General features: G+C 47.7%; 1 protein-coding gene across 1 annotated transcript in view; it reads left to right on the top strand.

The window, feature by feature from the left end:
• The window catches only part of LOC119431674 (neuronal cell adhesion molecule-like), a 137,004-nt gene that overhangs the window by 96,390 nt on the left and 20,311 nt on the right, over positions 1-20,303 (top strand). Inside the window, exon 3 of the mRNA XM_049671745.1 lies at positions 11,854-12,138. Within this exon, the coding sequence (XP_049527702.1) occupies positions 11,854-12,138 (285 nt within the window). The remainder of the gene's footprint in view (positions 1-11,853; positions 12,139-20,303) is intronic.

Genomic DNA, 20,303 nt, shown 5'->3' with positions numbered 1-20,303 from the left:
TCGTCACAGAAGTTTCTGGGCCGAAGTATCGCCACAGAAAGGCGATACTTCGGCCCATATCGAGTATTGCGGCGACTGAGTGATGTCACCTACGAGGTCAACCCCGATAGTCCCAACTGTACGAGGCGCCACTCGCACCATCCTGAACTTGTGCATGTTGTACGCATGAAGCCGTATGTGAGCAAATGACTATGCGAGAGACCCTCACTTCCGCAAGTGACATTTCTGGTATGGAATCGGGACGATGCTCTTCTAGGGAGAGACAAATGACGCGGGACAAATGACGCGTGTGCTCTAAGCAGATGACAACGACGATGGGGGCATTAACGGACTCCGTCTAGTGGGTCAGTGGGTTTTGGTTGACGACGAAGAAGACGTGTCTCTGTTCTGTTTATTCTAATATGGTCAAAATCATAGAGAGGATTCTACATTACAGAATTACTGTCTGGATGTCGGATAATTTAAAATTGAATCCAAATCCAATAGGCTTCAGAGCTGACTGTTCTATATGGTGTGCCCATGCTGATTTAGAGAGCCGCATACAACTCGCTAGAAAAAGAAGACAATATTCTGCTTTAGTGGCATTAGACATAGCTAAAGCATATGGCTCCGTGGAACATGCAGTTTTACTGAATGTACTACGGAATCATAATGTCCCAAAATATATTATTGCGTGGTTGGCAGAATTTTTGAGATCAAGAGAATTTTATTGCTTTAAGGATGGCTGCTCTTCCTCTAAATTCAAACAGACTCGTGGTGTCCCCCAAGGAGCAGTCTTATCTCCAATATTATTTAACATATTAATGAGCTCCATTCCAGCCAATCAGGACGTGCAAGTTTACGTTTATGCAGATGATATTGCATTCTTCGCGGCCGATAACGACATATATTCTTTATACCAAAAATTGCAGAGATACTTGAGTATGCTTGAGGTATGGCTTCAATCAATTTGCATGACATTAAATGTAAGTAAAAGCGCAATATTGGTGTTCCCACTAACGGATCCGGTTTCAGTCTCTATAGTTTACAATCAAGAACCAATTCCCCAGGTTGAGACTCTTAAATATTTAGGTATCATTTATGATGCAAAACTCAACTGGAGTCCACATATAGAAAATGTAGCATCTAAAGCACAGCGTGCTTTAGGTTTACTACGCAGACTGAGCAACCGAAAGTATGGGCTACGCAGGTACGCCCTCATAATGATATACAAAATGTACATGCGTCCAATATTGGAATTCGGCTGTGTATTATTCTCTGGAAGCCCTGCTTATAAAACTAAGCCTCTGGTCCTTTTGGAGCGTGAAGCCCTGCGCCTGTGCCTGGGACTCTCTAGGTTTGTAGCAAACAATGTTCTTTATCAGGAAGCGCGCCTACCAACATTGCCCAGCAGATTCCGCATCTTAACGATACAAACATTTCTAAAATTTTACAGTTTTTCAATTAGACGATCCGAGTATGTATTTATAAACGATCCAAACTCCTTCTTTCTAGCTCATTGGCCACGTTTTCACACCCCACAGATTATTTTTGTACAAAAACAATTAGACAGTTTAAATGTAAAAATTCGAGACGTTATTCCATCGTATGACTCAAATCAGAATTTAAAGATTGAATTCGATGAAATTTTCCCACAGAACCCTAAGTTTCATTCAGTCAGGTTATTAAATAATTTATTGCAAGATTACCTTGCACACGTACACACAATTAACATAATTGCCACTGACGCTTCTGTGAACGACGATAAGGCGGGTGTGGGCATTTTCTCGATGTCACTTGGCTGGTCATTCGCCTTGAGACTGCCAGATTTTACTCCCGTATTTGAAGCTGAGCTCTTAGCAATGATTCTTGCACTGCGTAAACTCCCTTTACATGAATCCAGCGCGGTAATTATAACAGATTCCCTTTCTGTCTGCTCTGCGCTTACAGCTTCAACAAATTCGCCGGCTCTAAAGACGTTTCTAACATTAGTTCCCCCCCAGCTGAATCTTATAAAATTATTATGGGTACCAGGACACTGCGGATTACATTTAAATGAAATGGCCGATTCATTAGCGCGAGCATCCCTGAATGGACCAATAATATCGGTCCTTCCAGTGGTGGCACAAATAACCGCGATCAGATATCGGAATTTTTCAATTCGTAGAGACATAATTGAAACAATAACATCATGGACTGAATTTCAACACCTAAAATTTCCGTGGAAAATACATTGGTGTCCATCAAGACAATCGGAAGTAATAATCACAAAATTACGCTGCCGTGTCCCACCATTAAACCTATATTTACACAGGGCTGGTCTGGCGATATCGCCGCTGTGTCCATTCTGTCTAGAAATAGAAACCATAGAACACTACTTTTTAATATGTCGCCGGTATAAATTACAAAGAAAAAGACTTCTTGAAATTCCGCTCGCTAAATTAGGGGTTAATTTAACATCAGAAATAGTACTCTCTTTCGGTGCCTCGGTATTCGGCTTTAGCCACAGGAACGTGTTTGATGCCGTTTGTAATTTCATTCAATCAACTAAACGAATAAAATTTTAAATACATACTTTCACACCTAGAGATATAGCATGACATTTATATTATAAAAAGTGCAGTATAGGAAAATTATTCTGTCTGTTCTGATTACTAAATTGCACTGTAACAGTAGTTTCAAAAACCGTACCTAAAAGTTCAGGTGCCCAATTCTTGGCCAATCCCCCGGAGTGGGTACGAGCCATGTGCTGAGGATATCATCATCATCATCATCATCTGTTTAGCTAGAACAGGTTGTCCTGCTGTTCTTGAAGAACGTCTCCCTGTACTTGTTTGTACGTACGGTAGATGGTCCGACTACTGACCCCTACACATGCCGTGGCGTTCCTCAAGGCGGTGTTCTAAGCCCTATTCTTTTTAACCTCACACTTCTTGGGCTGGCCGATTCCCTACCGGAAACAGTGAGTGTCTGCATCTACGCCGACGACATCTGCATCTGGGCATCAGCGGTGACTCACCCGCAGGTTCGTGCAAGGTTACAGAAGGCAGCGACACAGGCATCTGGCTATCTTTGCACACAAATCCTAACCATTTCGACAGAAAAATGTGCGTTAGTCGCTTTTACGCGAAAAGCGATGTCTAGTTATCCAGTGTGCATCAATGGCCAGCGTATCTCCTATGAGAGAAATCATCGGTTTTTGGGTGTCTTTGTTGACCGAGACCTCTCCTGGAGCCCTCAGGTTGCCCAGTTGAAGAAGCTCACATCTATGGTTCACGTTTTGAAATTAATCGCCGGCAAAACGTGGGGATCATCAGTGGGCTCCATGCTACTGTTGTACCGAGCACTTTTTATCGGCTTCCTACGCTATAGCTCTCCCGTGCTTACTAAAACATGCAAATCAAATCTTCGAGCTCTTCAGAGCGTGCAAGCACAGGCATTACGTGTTTGCCTCGGCCTCCCGAGGAGCGCCTCAACAGCAGCAACAGTTATGACGGCTCAAGACCATCCGATCACGACTTACATGACCATCGACATGCTTAGGGCCCATTTACGCCACGTTTCACGGATGCAATCAAGCTCCCTTGCCTCCCTGCCAGAACGACGACCACAGGCGTCATTCTCCAACGTGGTCAGCATTCATCGTGCCTCCCTACCATCGGGGCTCACACCCTCGACACGTTCACCCTCAGCGTTGTGGTGTTTAAAACAACTTGAAGTGCGCCTTTACGTTCCAGGAATAAGAAAAAAGACGGACCTGCCTACCTTGGCCTTGAAGCAAGCAGCTCTCGATTGCTTGCACACTTTCTACTCTGACCGAATCCACATATATACGGATGGCTCTTCCACTCAGACCAGCTCGACCGGCGCAGTGGTTATACCATCACGATCAATGAGCAGCACATACAAGACTTCTCACGTGACATCATCGACCGCTTCGGAGCTTGTTGCCCTCCGAGGTGCCATTGATTATATTAGCAACCAAGCGGCTAATCGGTGGGCAATATTATGTGATTCAAAGGCGGCCCTGCAATGTCTTTTTTCAGCTCTTCGTCGCTGGTCCTGCGAACAACTCGTCTCGGAGATACGAGAAATGCACCACCATACGATCGCAAAAGGACACGGCGTCGTGTTTCAGCGGCTGACGGGTCATTGCGGTATTTCCGGCAGCGACATCGCCGAGGAAGCTGCTAGGAAAGCCCACGAAGAAGCAAATCTTGTTTTAGTGCCTTTATCGAGGACTGACGCAGCCCAACACCTAAGCGAGCTAGCGCACAGTATCACATTGGAGAAGTGGCATACAACTGAATTCACCCAGCATCGGTTGCATTCTCTCGACCCATCTATGCAGCTGCGGCTGTTGCTTGGATTTCCGCGAAATGAGGAAACAATGCTGTGCCACTTACGCTTGGGTGTTGCATTCACCAATGCTTACACGTGTTTGATTGGAATGGCTGATAGCGCCGAGTGTAATGCCTGCGGTGTCGATGAGACTACTGAACACCTACTATGCTACTGCCCATCTTTTCAAAACGAAAGACATGTCCTCTGCAACGTTCTCAATAGTCTACATAGAAGACCGTTCACCTTGAGCAAGATCTTGGGACCATGGCCTCGAATATCACAGCTGCAAAAGGCCACAAAAGCGCTGCTGCGATTTTTGAAAACTGCAGGACTGAGTGACTGTCTATGATCCGGACTCATTGATCATCAGTGATAAAACAGAGATCTGTTGCTACATCGGCGATATCAACAGCGGACTTTCTATTCTTCTCTTAATCTCCCTCTCCCCTTTTCCCTTCCCCCAGTTTAGGGTAGCCAACCGGGCTCAGTCCTGGTTAACCTCCCTGCCTTTCATTAAATAATTTTCTCTCTCTCTCTCTCCCTGTCCTCTCTTGGCGTTGTACCGCGACAATATAAAGGCCCTTTCGGTAAGGCTTTTCTGCGTGCGATTTTGAACACGTTTGAAGCTTGTGAGGTTACGGCTGTTTCACATGACTGAATAGCATGTTACCTATAAGACTGCGCAATATTTAGGAGGCACCCGCAGTGGCACGGCGGACCTATATAAATCAAGCTGGGCATCAAGGTGGAACCCTATTCTTTACATTGTTTAATGTCTTTCAACTGGCGTGGTGAGAAAAATCCTGCGCTTGTGTAGTTCAAATTCAGCGCTAATGCAGTTCCGCTAACGTGAAACCTGGAGAAATCCGAAGCATTGATGCGGCAGCGTGGTCACTCGATGCGCGCCTGTAGCTCGGCGTCCATGGCACAAAGGAAGTTCCGGAGCGTGCCAACTACTTATAAAGCCCTGTTCCTTCTCTCTTGCCACACGGCGCGCGCTGATCGGCTGCTGGAGTACCGCTTAAGTGAGGAGAATCGAGCGCTTGTGGGGTGGTGGCGTCCTCTTTTGCGCTGCGCTGGTACCAGACTTGCATTTTGGAAACGATTTTAACAAGTTTCTGCTAATTAATGCGTTCAATGCTTGATTATTCCTATCTTTTGAATTATTCTGAATCGTGTTACTTTATTTTGAACCAGTTTTTCATCAATTTGCACTTGTTGTGCCACTACTTTGAGAACTTGTTTTTGCGCGTGACCACGACGACATGAGATCACATTACACGCCGACAGACCGGGCCCATAAAGTGCGAGTTTCTGCTAATTAATGCGCTTAATGCTTGATTATTCCTAACTTTTGCATTATTCTGGATCATTTTAGTTTATTTTGAACCGGTTTTGATCAATTCTGCAATTGTTTTGACCTGGTTTTGGCGTGTGACCACGACGACATGACATAACATTACAGGCCGGCAGCCCGGGCCCCTAAAGTGCTTCGCACTTAAAAACTGCCGTCACACATGAAGACTGTGGTTTCATCTTGAACTCAGCAATTGCGCCCGCATTCACAAAGAAGTCCTTCCACCAAAACTATTCCTAAGAACCAGTGAGAGCCAATCGTGATGTCGGCGAGACTATTATCATTATATCCTACAGAAGAAATGTGCATGAGCAGGTCTTTCGAATAAAAAGCTTTGTGAATTCGGCCACTGGTGATCTTCACATGATGCGATCTTAAATGCATATTGGTTTTCGGACACACAGCGCAAATTTTAAGGTGTTGCTAGTAAGCACAATTTATCGCAGTCTAATTAAGGCCCGTTTCGACACTAACGAAAAATTCAGCAGCTTCGTTGAAGCTCTGTGATGCTTTTACGAAAGTGTGAAAAATTTTCAAGGTCGGCCATATCAAGGAAAGCGCTTCTTTTAGCATACCTACACTCACAACACTTGACGTTTTGCATGAAGGCATGCAGGCTAATATTTCGTCATTTTAAATATGCTTAAGACTTCGCAAGTTGTCAATTTGTTTTAAAAAAGGGAAAAAATTAAATAATTCGGTGCTTTACACAAATGGTGCGCTTCCACAGGGACTATTCGACTTTGTAGATAGGGTGTCGTAAAGAGCTGCATGGGCCGGGCCCGGTAAAGCAGTTTTTGACGTGCCCAGGCCGGGCTAGAGCCTAAAGCTTTCAGTACTGGACCGGGCTCGGGCTTGAAGCTGTGGATCCGGGCCACGCTCGGGCCCGTTCACTGACAAGATTATAGACCATTTTCATGAAGACCCCACGGGCGCCGCCATGTTTGATCACGTGGGGACGCGTCCATTACTTGCCTCCGCTGCCCCTGTGTTTATATATAGTCGATGCGCATGCGACTGGTGCGCCTCAGCAAACCTCTGTTTCGACGGATATTGCAAACGGTAACTGGATGGACGACCCGAAGCTTTGGCCACAGCTTCAGAGGACATGTAAGCACTGTCAGAGCTCATTACGTGTTGTCCAAACGGTGCGAGTGACGTATACGGTGCTTGTACTAAAAGCGGGGCTAGAAATATGTTTCAAATTTGTAAAACGTGCCTCCTATGAATAAAAATAGTATCACTGTGTTTTTGTCTCGTCGTTGTTCATTTGGCAAACACTTTGAAACAGAGGCTTGTCATGCTTCTGACTCAGTAACATTCCTTGGCGCCGTCGCTATCTGATTATTTTCTGCCTGATCCCTTGCGGGTGGGCTCACTTGCGATAGATTTATTCTTGCTGCGCACAAGGGCTTTAACGTAGAACTTATGTACTTTGTAATAGTTTGTAGCAAAGACGTACGTATTCGGCTAGTTACTCGCTTATTCTGTAGATCGTCACGAAACATTCAGCTTCGAATATTCGTGCGCTGTTGGTGTAGTCGCCCTCACCCATGCTTCGGCGCATTGATTCCAAGAATACGCCCATTAATTATTTCTTAAATGTTGGCGATGGAGTGGGCTTAACTTCGCGTCTGAGTTGGGGTGGATATGTACAGATAACGTGCGAGAAGCTTACTGCGCCAGGAAGCGGCGCTACTCCTTTTTTCACGGTGTATAACGAACGACACTCACTCTTGCCGACGTTCCGGGGTTGAAGTCTATTCTTTTGAGGTTAGCAATACAACGCTGGCGGATGAGTGAATTTTTAATCATCGAGGAAGGCCGTGCATTGCGAAGGGCCGAGAACAGAGGCAGTCCAGTCCTTATGCAGCAGCGATCCGGGAACATGCCACAAATATTCCAGTTACATTCGTGCTTCAATGCACAAAATGACGCTTTGCTAAGGAAGTCACTGGAACGCCAATGCATTTCTCCACAAAGTTCGGTAATTGATACCTCGAAACTGGCGTCATCCTGAGAATTCGTTCCAAGTTGATCCGCCTTGTGAATTCCATGGCTGGAATTTGTAAATTGCAATGTGGACCATAAGATAATTAGTTAAAAGCTTAATTAATGAGTTTTTGTTGGTTAGTCGATTATGCATTTCAATTTTTTTGTGCAAGTGATGTTCATCTCTTCGAGTAGACCAGCTCTTGAACTAGAATTGTACTATCTGCCCCAAGGAACCTTTAAAAATGTTATGTGTTAGCTGAAACACCCTGTATAGTTCCCGCCTTAACAGTATTCGCTGCATTCTTCACGATACTCCAATTCATGCATGAGAATTGTTTCGTCTTGCGCTGAGATGGGTTGGTATGGCAGTGCATTTCCGACTTTAATTTTTTCCGTGCCTAAGTTTGGATATGCGTGTTTGAACATTCAGCTGCTTTTGCACCTAATAAATCGTAAACTTCTTTTTTTTCGATGTAGGGACTATTGACAGTAGCCATTCTATTTCGATAGCAATTATGACAGCGAAGGGGCGCTCACACCGACAGTATCGTGTTGTCATATTATCGATGGGCATGCGTAGCCCAGGCATGGAGGGTTGAGTTTAGCTGCAGAAGTGTCGAAGCCAAGTCACCCCCATGCAGAGTATGAGACCAGGCTAGCTATTTCTCCATCGTGTTTCACGCTGTGTAAGAGAAAGGATCAACCTCGTACTCCGCTTAATCAGCACTTCCGTGGCCATGGCAGCGTTCTGCCTTCTACTGCTGCCATGAGCATTAATTTGTGCGCTCACACATTAGCGTTTCCACTAAGAAGTTGTGTGCTTACCACACCACGGTGCATGTACTGGTCTGGGCGGAACGGACAGTAGACGTGAAGCTAGATCGAGCGCTGCCAAACGCCAAAAGTTTTCCGTCTGTCTCATCTCGAGCACCATCGGAGTGCGACGCTGCAGTAACGCCGTTTCCAGCATTCCTCACGCTACAGCGTAGTGACACGCCAGGTCACTACGCTGTTCAGGGCACTGTTCCTGCTGCGCAGCAGCAGTAGTCACGCGTGCTGTGTCTACGTATTGTTAGAACAACATGCCAGGACCTCGTGCGCAATGCTAAACCTCGTTATCGCTGTCAATGCTTCGCCTTCTGGCGACGCTGTCACATATTTCACTAGATGGGCATAATTATCGGGGTTTACAACATAAAGCGTACACAGGGTTTCTGTACACATGTATATAATAAAATGCCTGTTTTGCTAGAAACGTTTAACCTAGCTTGTGCTTCTGCCGGTCTTTTCAGGTTAGCTGTACACGCGCTTTATAGAAAAACGTTGTTCGCAATGTTTTATTATCACTGCATGCAGTTCTATTGTAATGCCTTAGAATACACCGCCAAGGCAATGACGTTTTAATTCATGTACAGACTAAGGTTCCTCCGGTGGGCCCGGGCCGGGCCCATTCATATAGTCACAGGCCCGGGTTTTATATGGCGGTGCCGTAAATTTCGGACTATACAGTGCTCTAGTGTGTGCGAACTTTTAATTTTCCATCGTTTTTAATTGCGATAGCCATTACACGGACACTCGAGGCGCAAAAGTGCTGTTGGTGCCGTTGGTGCCACTGCCACCGCTGTTGTCGTAAAGTCCCTATATAAGAAAATTACCGCCATCTACACTTTCCTCCGCCGCCTCCTCTCCTAAAGCGCTTGCTTTTTTCTTTACTTTTTGCTTGCGAAAGCCAAGTCGACGGTGGCGCACCTGGAATGTCCACGTTGAAGCTTTCAGGCCGTGCGCGCGCTGCCGCCGCTGCCAGCGACTGCGGCTGCGCAGAGGACTTTCAACATGGCTCTGAGGCGGAAAAAAAAGAAAATATAAAGAAGTGAAAAGCGCGGGCTATCATCGTCCAATCGAAGATACGGGAGAGAGAGAAGCGGCGTTTATCAAAGGATGGCGGTACTTTTCTTATATAGGGACTTTATGTTGTCGTGCTGCCCCGGTCGATGGCACATGCGCCGCTCGCGCACGGAATATTAGAGGGTCTCCAGAGACGCGGAGTGTGTTTGGCTGCAACAACAACGAAGCGAAGCGGACGCACTGTCAACGTTACGCTCAATCGCATTGATGGCTGAGCCAGGACACCGTTCTGCCTTCCGGTGCTGACATGAGCGTTGTGCGCACGTCAATATAGGCACACTAGGGGCGCTATAACGTAAAATGATTCCAGACTATTTTGATTCCAATTTCTGCAGTCAGCCTCGACGATTTGTCAAACCATTTTCGGGCCACTCCCAACTACGCCTGTCTGTGACGCGACGTCACGAAAACCGCGATAGCTCCCCATCTGATATAACGTGTACACACTGATTATGCATGATTAAACCGCGCAAAATAAAAATAAGCATTCCTGATTCGACGCCATTTCACCATTAGCCATCTTCTATTGGTCCAATGCTTTCTGGCTACGCCCACTTCGCCTGTCTGCCACGCGACCTCACAAAACTGCGAAAACTCACGCCGTCAAAGTGACGTGTACGCGAAAAAAATGCATTAATATGCCGAATAAAACTGAAAAATTTTCTGAATAGCCACAGATTGTCCCGTTCCGAAAGGAATAGAAGATGCCTGCAGGCCGATCGCTCAGGCCCTCGCTACTCGCACCTGCCGGTGAGCATGTATTTATTTGCGCATGATAAACCTTTTTTCGTGACAGTAAAACGTTATCGAGCCCTTTCGGCATGCATACGACATCGCTCTGCCAGCTCTTCCTTGCTGAGGGTCCGTTTTAGCGGCATTCTTATCATTCCGTTGCATGCCGCCCCGATTTTCGACCAGCCACCGCAAGCTAAGTAAGGCGAAGCGGACCGATCGGCGAAGCCGGCACCACTCTCTTCATGCGGTTACCTATTTTCACTGTGCTGGCTCGGCCAAATCGAAACCCTCTCCACTGGAGCGTGCTCCTCGCCTCTTGTCAGCCAATTAGATAAAAACCGCTGAGTGTAGGCAATGTTATTGGTTTTCAAATGAACAAAGGTTACCTCCTATAAACGAGGAGAGTGTTTGATTGGGTTGTTCAGAGAACGCTGTGGGTCACCGCCCGATGCTTGCGTCGGTGGTTACGTAAATTCGACATCAGGAGTTTGGCATCAAAACAGCTTGGAATCATTTTACGTCATAGTGCCCTAGCGTTTCTCCTGGGCGGCAGTGTGCATGCACTGCTCTGAGAGGAACCGACAGTAAATGTCAAGCCAACATTATCGAATATTTTTCTGGGCGCTGACTAACGCCGACTTTTTTGTCGATCGGACCTGAAGCACAATTCAGGAGCGACACCTGACAGCCATTGGCCACGTTCCTCATCACGCCAGCGTCGTGAGACGCCCGGTAGCTAGGGCGCCATTCCTTCTGCCAAGCAGCAAGGGGCCTTGCGTGCTGCGTTCCGCCAAAATGTCGCGCCCGCGTATAGTTAGAGCACCATCCGAGAAGTCCAGGCGCAGCGCTAAACCTTGCTATCACTGTCGATGCTGACCCCTTTGGGCGAAATTGCCATTTTTTTTCTTCACGCACGGAAGTTTACTAGAGACACTCAGCCTATTCTTCTTTGGAGAACTAGTCTTAAGCTCATGGAACTATTGCATCATCACCTTTCAGTAGCGTACCCAGGATCTCCGCCAGGGGGGGGTTGACAGTTTGCCAATACCATCTAAATAGCACTAATTTCAATTTCTTCGCGGGAAATTGTCAAGAAATGCGCTTTTTGTGAGTGTGCAGACGATTGCGCGTTTTACATCTTAGTTGCAGTACTCAAATGCGCAAGGAAAGAAAAGGGGTTAAACAAAAGAGGGGGGTTAAGTCGGCCTCAGTGGGGGGTTACAACCCCCGAAACCCCCCCCCCCCCCCCGTTGGTGTGCCACTGTCACCTTTACTTTTCTGCTTCTGCCGGTACCTTTGGGCAACAGTTTGGAATGGCGGACCAGAAGCAGGCTGCTCCAGCCGACCTCGTCTGCCTTTCTTCTTTTAGGCTTTCTTCGTTCTCATGAGCGCTAAGAAAATTACGTGTAGTTTGACGTTATTTGTATTACTATGTACCAGTTCTATTCACTAACTTTACCCAGTTAACAAAGCCTTATTCTCTCCCATCGCTTACCCGCTCATTTCGCTTCTTTTCTGTTGCCCTGGGCACTTTCCAGACAAACCAAAGGTGCAGTTGACATTGGGCAGCCATCCAAGGCAGTGGAATATCGTCGAAGGGCACGACCTGTACTTGGAGTGCCGGGTTGACGCCAACCCCAGAATCGGAGACGTCGTGTGGCGCCTCAACGGCAAGGATCTGTCTCCCGGCCGGGGCGTCATCATGAGCAACCAGTCCCTGGTACTGCAGCACGTTCATCGTGACAGCTCAGGCTCCTACACTTGCATGGCTTCCAACAGGATCGCTGAAACTGAAAGCAAGCCGCTCAAGATCACCGTCAAACGTAAGTGCTACGACGAATTTGGGGAGTGTATGTGAAAGGAGACCCGACAGGGTTCTATTCTTTTCTCTTTATTGTAGTGAAAGACGACTTGGAAACATATCCTAAAGCCATTCTTAATTTGCCATTTTAATAATAGAAATACCTTTAATTGTCCCGGCTCAACTTACCGCTGATCGAAGACGATGAAGCTGCGCCTTAGTGGCAGCTCGCTTTTTGACTGCTCCCCTCCAATCCTCCATTTTACAAAAATCTAAATGGAATTAGCACCAAGATTGGTGCCACAGGAAAACACCTTGTGCTAATTGCCTATAGCCTTTACGTACATGGTGTGGTAGGCTCTCGACCGGTAAACTTCGTGTCACTTCACATTGCATATTAACGTTGACACTGTACTCAGTTTGCGCAAATACAGTGCCTTGAGCCTATGGTATGGCACGAACCGTGGATACTGTAATGGTCCCCACATATGTTTCTCTAGCTATCTGGTGGTGCCACCTGCGGTCCCTCCTGTATTCCGGCGCACGAATAAACGTCACTTGTTGTTGTGACGCCAGAGTGTACTGGCGTGTCTCCGGTCAAAGCGTGGCACTGCGGCTCCTCTCGATACGCGGTGTCGGTACCGCCTCAACAATCGAGACCCAGCATTCGTCATGGTGCCAGACGTGGCCGATTCAACGCCTTCGCTTGCCTTCGTCTACCGAAGTTCGATTCAGGTTTACTGAATGCACGACTGGTGAAGGCGACGACGTATCATCGAAGCCAGCCTTTCTCTGAGCGAGAACGGCACCAAGACCAACGCAACTGGCATCCGTGTGGATTTCTGTTGGAGCGCTTGGGTCGAAATGGCGCCGGATTGGTGGAGACGTCAAGAGACGACGCAGCTTCGTGAATGCGGCATCGCAATCTGGTGACCAGGTCGAAAGGTTGTGGTCACCACCAAAAACCTGCGTTAAAGGTGCTATTATGGTGGCGAAATTGCGGATGAAACGGCGGAAGTATGACGCTAACCCAATGACGCTGCGCAGGTCTTTCAAGGTCTTTGGTCGTGGAAACTGGGCAGCAGCTTGTAGTTTCGCCGAATCAGGGAGTACACCTTCTTTCGACACGACATGGCCGAGGATGACCAGCTGTCGGGCAGGGAAGCGACACTTTTTCAAGTTAAGCTGGAGGCCAGCATCGGCGAGGCATTTGAGGACGCGTTCAAGTCGAAGTAAGTGAGAACGAAAGTCCGGTGAAAAGATAACGATGTCGTCCAGATAACACAGGCATATATGCCATTTGAGGCCGCGCAAGATGTTGTCCATCATTCTTTCAAATGTGGCAGACGCGTTACACAGGTCAAATGGCATCACGGTGAATTCAAATAAACCGTCGGGTGTGATGAAGGCCGTTTTTGGACGGTCTGACTCAGCCACTGGAACTTGCCAGTACCCGGATCGTAACCCTAAAGATGAGAAGAATACGGCGCCCTGGAGGCCGTCTAGCGCGTCGTCAATGCGGGGTAGTGGATAAACGTCCTTTCTGGTGATCTATTGAGGCGCCGGTAGTCCACGCAAAAGTGAATTGTGCCATCTTTCTTTTTGACAAGCACTACAGGAGAAGCCCATGGAGCGTGCGAAGGTTGTATGACACCGAGTTGGAGCATGTCTCCAACGTTCTCAGCGATGACGCCACGCTCCGTGGCGGATACACGATACGGCCTCTGGCGTAAAGGCGCATGGTTGCTGGTGTCGATGCGATGCACAACAGTGGAAGTACGGCATAGGCGAGATGGTTGTAGGTCGAATGACGTGCGAAAGCGGTCATTCGACCTACAACCAAAGTCAAAGCGGCGTGCTGACTTGGAGTGAGGTTGGGATCAATACAAGGAGAAAATGTTGGGTCACACGGCAGTGTCGGAGGAGAAACTTGAAGGGCCATAGCGTCAACCTGAGGAGAAGCCGGGTCGTCAGGCACATCATAAAGGAAGCTTGGCTCGATTGCATCAGCATAACCAAGACACTCATCGTGGGGCAGGCTAGCAGGGCAAGGAAACAGGTTCGAGACATAAACTGCGCTGGAACCTTGTCGAACGGCAAGAAGGGCAAAAGGAAGCACGAAGAGGTGACGGCGAGCAACAAGTTTAGACGGCGTAAAAAGAACAGTAGAGTCGGAAAACCCAACGCAGGAAACGGGTACCAGTGCGGCAGAGTATGGAGTAATCTCGGTGTCAGCGGTGACGAACCCACGACCGGAAGCGTCGTCAGTATCTTCAAAAGCGTGGTTGCCGAATGGTGACAGAGCTAGTTCCGCACGGGCACAATCAATAACGGCATGATGAGATGACACAAAGTCCCATCCTAAAATCATGGCATGGGAGCAGCGAGGCAGAACAACGAACTCAACACGGTATAAAGTTCCACTTATAACAACACGCACGGTACACTTCCCTAAGGGTTCAATCGGCGCAGCGCTTGCGGTGCGTAATGAAACGGCAGAATATGGCGTCTCGACTTTTCTTAGTTGAAGACGAAGCTGGTACGAAATCACTGATATTGCTGCTCCCGTGTCTACAAGCGCATGAACGCCAATGTCTTCTGCATAAACTTGAAGGACGTTCGCAGGAAATAAATTAGGGCTTGAGGCGTTCGTTGAGATCGCAGTTCTTGCCTCCGGAACTGCGTTCCTTAGTTTTCCTCTCGGATATCTTCAGGGCGACGGACAAGCGGCGACAGAGTACGCCGACGGGGTGACGGAGACCGACGGGTATTGAAAGTGCGGGAAGCAGGAGGTGAGGCTTCGAAGTGCTGAGCGGCAGGAGCGGAACGGAACAGAGAGTCGAAACCGCTGCTTTGCACTCTCGGAGAATCCGAAGGATACCATCCGCGCCGGCGGCAAAACCGTGCTACATGCCCAGGCAGGCCGCACGAATAACAGATAGGGTGGTTGTCGTGGGTGCGCCATGGATTGACAGCCGCAGGCTGAGACTGATGGAGATATTGACGAGGTGGGCGCACAGGCTGCTGCGGCGGCAAGTAGCTGCTTGTAGGGGCATATGTTGCAGCTAAATGTGGAGGTGAGGGAAAGGCTCTGGTTGGTCGCGATTGAATAGCTGCAGACGGGGGCCTTAGATTCGCGACAACGGCAGCGTACGTAAGTGGAACAGGCGTAGGAGGCGGTTGATGAGCAAGTGGGACGGTGTTAGCGACTTGTTCGTGTATCACCTGACGGAGATCGGGAGACAAGGGCGACTCTGACGCTTGACTGACTGGCAGAAGAGAGAGTTGGCGTGCCCCTTCTTCTCGTACAAATTGCTTGATTTGGTCGAAGATCTCTGAACTGCAAGTAGCACTGACACCGTCATTCAGAGCTGAAAGCGCGACGTCCGGAGCGAGAGCTCGGCGGGTAGAAAGCCGTTGTTTGCGCAGATCTTCATAGCTCTGGCAAAGCGTCACGGAGGTCGTTGACTGTCTGAGGATTCTTCGCCAAGAGCATTTGGAAGGCGTCATCTTCTATGCCTTTCAAGATGTTCTTGATCTTGTCATCTTCGGTCATATCTGGGTTGATACGCCGGCAAATATCCACTACATCTTCAATGTAGCTCGTAAAGGTTTCGCCCTTTCGTTAGGCACGACAGCGAAGCTGTTGTTCAGCTCGAAGTTTGCGCACAGCAGGGCGACCGAAGACCTCCTGAAGTATCGTTAGGAAAGCTGTCCAGGTGGTAAAGTCAGCCTCATGGTTCCGGAACCAAAGATGGGCGACGCCGGAAAGGTAGAAGGGGACGTAACCAAGCTAGTCAGCTTCAGTCCATATGTTGTGGGCACTCACTCGGTTGTACAGTGACAGCCAGTCCTCTACGTCATGATCGTCAGTGCCATTGAATATGGGAGGATCGCGTTGGCGTGGCGCGCCAGGACAGACGACCGGAGGCGGTGTCTGGGGTACCATCCGCGCCGGCGGCAAAACCGTGCTACATGCCCAGGCAGCGCTTGCGGTCTCCTCAGGCATGGGAGCTGTGACAGGGATCGTCCGGCTTCGGAGTTCCAGTTTGGCAAAAGGCCCAGCACCTTCCACCAAATGTCACGAAACACTTGGGGAAGTCAGCGTTCGCGACTAGAACGATAAAGCAGCGAGAGGTAGCACAGCCGATCGAGCACCGAAACAAGGTTTATCTCTCGTCGTCGTTCTCGTTCCCATAGCCACATACACTCTGCTCCTTATGTCACAGTACAATATATATATATATATATATATATATATATATATCCTTTACTCACAATTTTCTGTTTCTCGCTTTATGGCGAAAGTAATTATATCGACACTTCAGGCAAATTTTCGCTGTTGTCGTCACCGTGATGTTCCGTATTAAATCCACTAGCCATATACATGAGCGAGCCATACCCTGTGGGTGCGGGAACAAGCACGTAACAGTGAGCCAAAAATGATGGAGGCTTGATGGGCATTATATTCCCACGCGGTCAATATTCCGGTTAGTTGTAGGTCACGTAATCACACGCGGATGGGAAGAACCGCACGCGTCTTCTCCTTAAGCTCTGCCATAGCTGTGAATGACTGTGCGCGGCTGACGCTTATGCGGCCCGCGTGCCATGCATATCTAATTGTTGGTAATCATTGGTGGGTGCAATGATAAAGGGCGAGTAGGGATGGCTGCTAACTTCATGCGCACCGTCTTCCTTGCCGGGCTGTCTTTCCGTACCCCTAGTGTTGCAGAGTTAAGAGACAGAGGCCATTGCTGATCATTGACAGATGCTTTCTGTAGTGGAAATAAAAATAGCAAGGCAATGATAATGAATTTAATTTTCGGAGTTGCGGTGAATCGCGCGGCTGTACGAGCAGTCCGCCTCCGCTGCCGGCGTTCTTCATAATGCTTGCGTTGTGAAAGCGAGTGCTCGACCTCATACAGTGAGGTATTTACAGGTGTACATGGTCCGTGCATTACACTATGCTTACTATTTTAGTTTTAGGTGAATGTTTACTACAATTTATGTGGCCTCTAAAACTAACGTATCGACTCGTGTAACGGCCGCACTTTTCTGTCGCGATTATGACGGGCCTGTCATGGGACCGGGCCATTTGGCCTCATTTTTCCCACTACGAGATTAAATCCGCCGTAAACCTCCGCGATCACCTCCCCTCGACATCCAGTAGCGTCGCGCGAAAGTACGCTGCGCGCGACAATTCGCTGTTGAGCCCGATCAGAATCAGCGCACGGAACGCGATTGCTTCTCGGTTGGATGATTTTTTTTTTAAATATTGACTCTCAAGTTGCGGGTGCGGCCCTTACAGGGGTGCGATCCTTACACGAATTTACACGGTAAGAATCTTCCTTCGTGTAATTGCCTTCTACATCGCTATCACTAATACTGCTTCGCCTTCCCGGCCAAACTGCACTCTTTTTTTTTTTTTAGTACTTTGAATCCGAGTATAAGCGCTGCTACGCCCGACTTCTAGCCTTCTATTTATTCTGATTTCGAATAAATCCGGCTAGTCATAATTTCGGTTACTGATTGAATTCTACATACAAGGTGTTTCAGCGAACACTTTCTAAAATTTTTAAAGGAGGCCTGGGCCGGATAGCAAAATTCTAGTTCATGCGCTCGTCTACTCGAAGAGGCGGACGCTACTTGCACAACAAATTGAAATGCATATACGGCTCATTAAGAAAATTAACCAATTAAGTTTTTAGCTAAATAACTTATGGCCCATGTTACAATTTAGAAATTCTAGCCGAGGAGTTCGGATCGACTTGAAACTAGTTCTCAGGCTGACACCAGTGTCGAGATTTTAATTCTCTAACTAACTTTGTAGAGAAATGCATTGGCGTGCCCGTCACTTTCTTAAGAAAAGTCGTTTTATGTATCGAAGAACAAAAGTATGAATAGATATATAAATTATGGGGGTTTACGTGCCAAAACCACGATCTGATTATAAGGCACGCCGTAGTGAAGGACTCTGGAATAATTTAGACCACCTGGGGTTCTTTAACGCGCACCTAAATCTAAGTATACGAGTGTTCTAGCATTTCGCCCCCATCCAAATGTAGCCGCCGTGGCCGTGATTTGATCCCGCGACCTCATGCTTAGCAGTCCAACACCATAAGCACTAAGCAACCACGGTGGGTAAGCACAAAAGTAACTGGAACGCCAATGAATTTCTCCCGAATGTTCGAGAATTAATATCTCGAAACTGGTGCCATCCTGAGAATTAGTTCCTAGTGCAGCCGCCTTGCGAATTCCATGGCTAGAATTTGTAAATTGCAACAAGGGCCATAAGTTAATATGTTAAAAACCTGATTGGTGAATTTTTAATTATTCGATTATGCATTTCAATTTTTTGTGCAAGTAATATCCACCTCTTCGAGTAGACCAGCTCATGAACTAGAATTGTGCTATTTGCCACAGGCAACCTTTAATATTTTTTTGAAAGTGTTTGATGAAACTGCCTGTATTTATGGGCTCTGTATGCAAGAGGTGATGTTTCCATCCCTAATGCGTAAATGTTGTAAATATTTAGAACTTTTGTTTCCTGTCGCCAGTCGTTAGCATTGCCTACTGGAAAGAGAATCAATATTGAGACACTTATCACTCACGTGCTTTTCACACGCCGTTGATAGAAGACTCTTCCGAAGGGGTCATTGAAGTCTTTAATTTTTTTTTTTTTCAGGGTCAAAAAAGCACGAAAAGTAATTTGAAGTGAGGTGAACATACATTAACATATTCATTCTCTGGGTATAGGCTATCTGTTTCATTGGCTACCTCCTTCTCTTTAAAAAATATAATAATCATTGTCCTGTGTATATATTTAAATGTATTGTGTCTGTGCATGGTGTTCTCAGCGGAAATTAAGAAAAACATGTTGAAGGGAGGAAACACGGATGAGGTAGCCGCCCCTGGTGCTTCTAATGCGCTTGTCTTCCTATTGTCAGGATTTGCCGAAATAAAGCGAAAGCATAAATTAAAAGCTGTGCAGGTCCGCGCCAACAATGGGGCCGTACGCTTTTAGCCAGAAAAAAGCGCAAATGTATATAGGCAACGCAAGAGAATCCTCAAACTATGAGGGTAGCAGAACTCCAGTAATGCCGCTTTAGGGGGGTGGGGGGGGGGGGCTCAGCCTCCCCGGGAAAACTCCGGAGGGGGCTCGAGCCCCGGAGCCCTCCCGTAGTCGGCGCCTATGACAGAGATCCCACGCGTTCGAATCGATGTAACCTGAGCTTTCGCGTCTACTCCAATGCCGCAGCCGACCGAGCGTCGGTGTATCACGCCAACCCTGTGATTGTGTTGTGTACACTCTGCTGTCGTCGTTTCATGACGTCGTCGAATGTGCCAATGAATCGGCGCGCATTACTCCCCCTTAACACGCACATTCTCCCACCTTGTAAACGGTGCCACTCCGCTCCCTCTCAACGCTCGCACCCTCCTCCACATTTCCAACCACCACCACCACCGTGAACAGCACCAAAACCCGCCCGATTCCACGAAGAAAGCTTCGCTTTAAATAAGACAATGCGAGGGAGTAAACCCACGCATTTAAACTTTCCGGCCTTGCTTGTTTAGCAATGGTGATAACAGAATAGAATGTCGGAATGAGGAAGAGAACGAATAGTCAATGCACACACATAGTTGCAGAGAATGACTACCCTCTTGATCGACTACCCCTCTTTAACCACTGTCTCATATAAATAAACACAATGGAGGGCAGACAAATTGACATTTTTGCTGACCAAGCGTTGTAGCTTTGGGCGGGCAACAGCACTTGCGCGGAAATCTGAAACATAATGAATAATTTACCAAAAATTCACTAGTAAACTTTTAACGAACGGCTTTACATGGCACGTTTTAATTGTAGAATTGAACTCGGCGTGCGTCCTCAAAGCATAACATTTTCTAGAAACTTTATGCGTGGCACCCCTTTCGAGGAATGCGGACTGAGAATATGTCTCGCCGTACCCGCCGCGGTGACTTAGCGGATATGGTGTTACGCCGCTAAGCATGAGGGCGCGGGGTCAAAGCCGGCCGCGGCGGCCGCATTTCGATGCGAGCGAAATGAAAAAGCGACCGTGTCCCGTGCATTAGGGGCACGTTAAAGAACCTCAGGTGGTCAAAATTAATCCAGAGTCCCCTACTACGGCGTGCCTCATAATCAGATTGTGGTTTTGGCGCGTAGAG

Source organism: Dermacentor silvarum, chromosome 1, assembly GCF_013339745.2.
Source record: "Dermacentor silvarum isolate Dsil-2018 chromosome 1, BIME_Dsil_1.4, whole genome shotgun sequence".
In the NCBI taxonomy this organism is placed as follows: Eukaryota; Metazoa; Arthropoda; class Arachnida; order Ixodida; family Ixodidae; genus Dermacentor; species Dermacentor silvarum.
The sequence above is the reverse complement of the archived record's forward strand: the minus strand, read 5'-3'. Positions and strand labels throughout refer to the sequence as shown.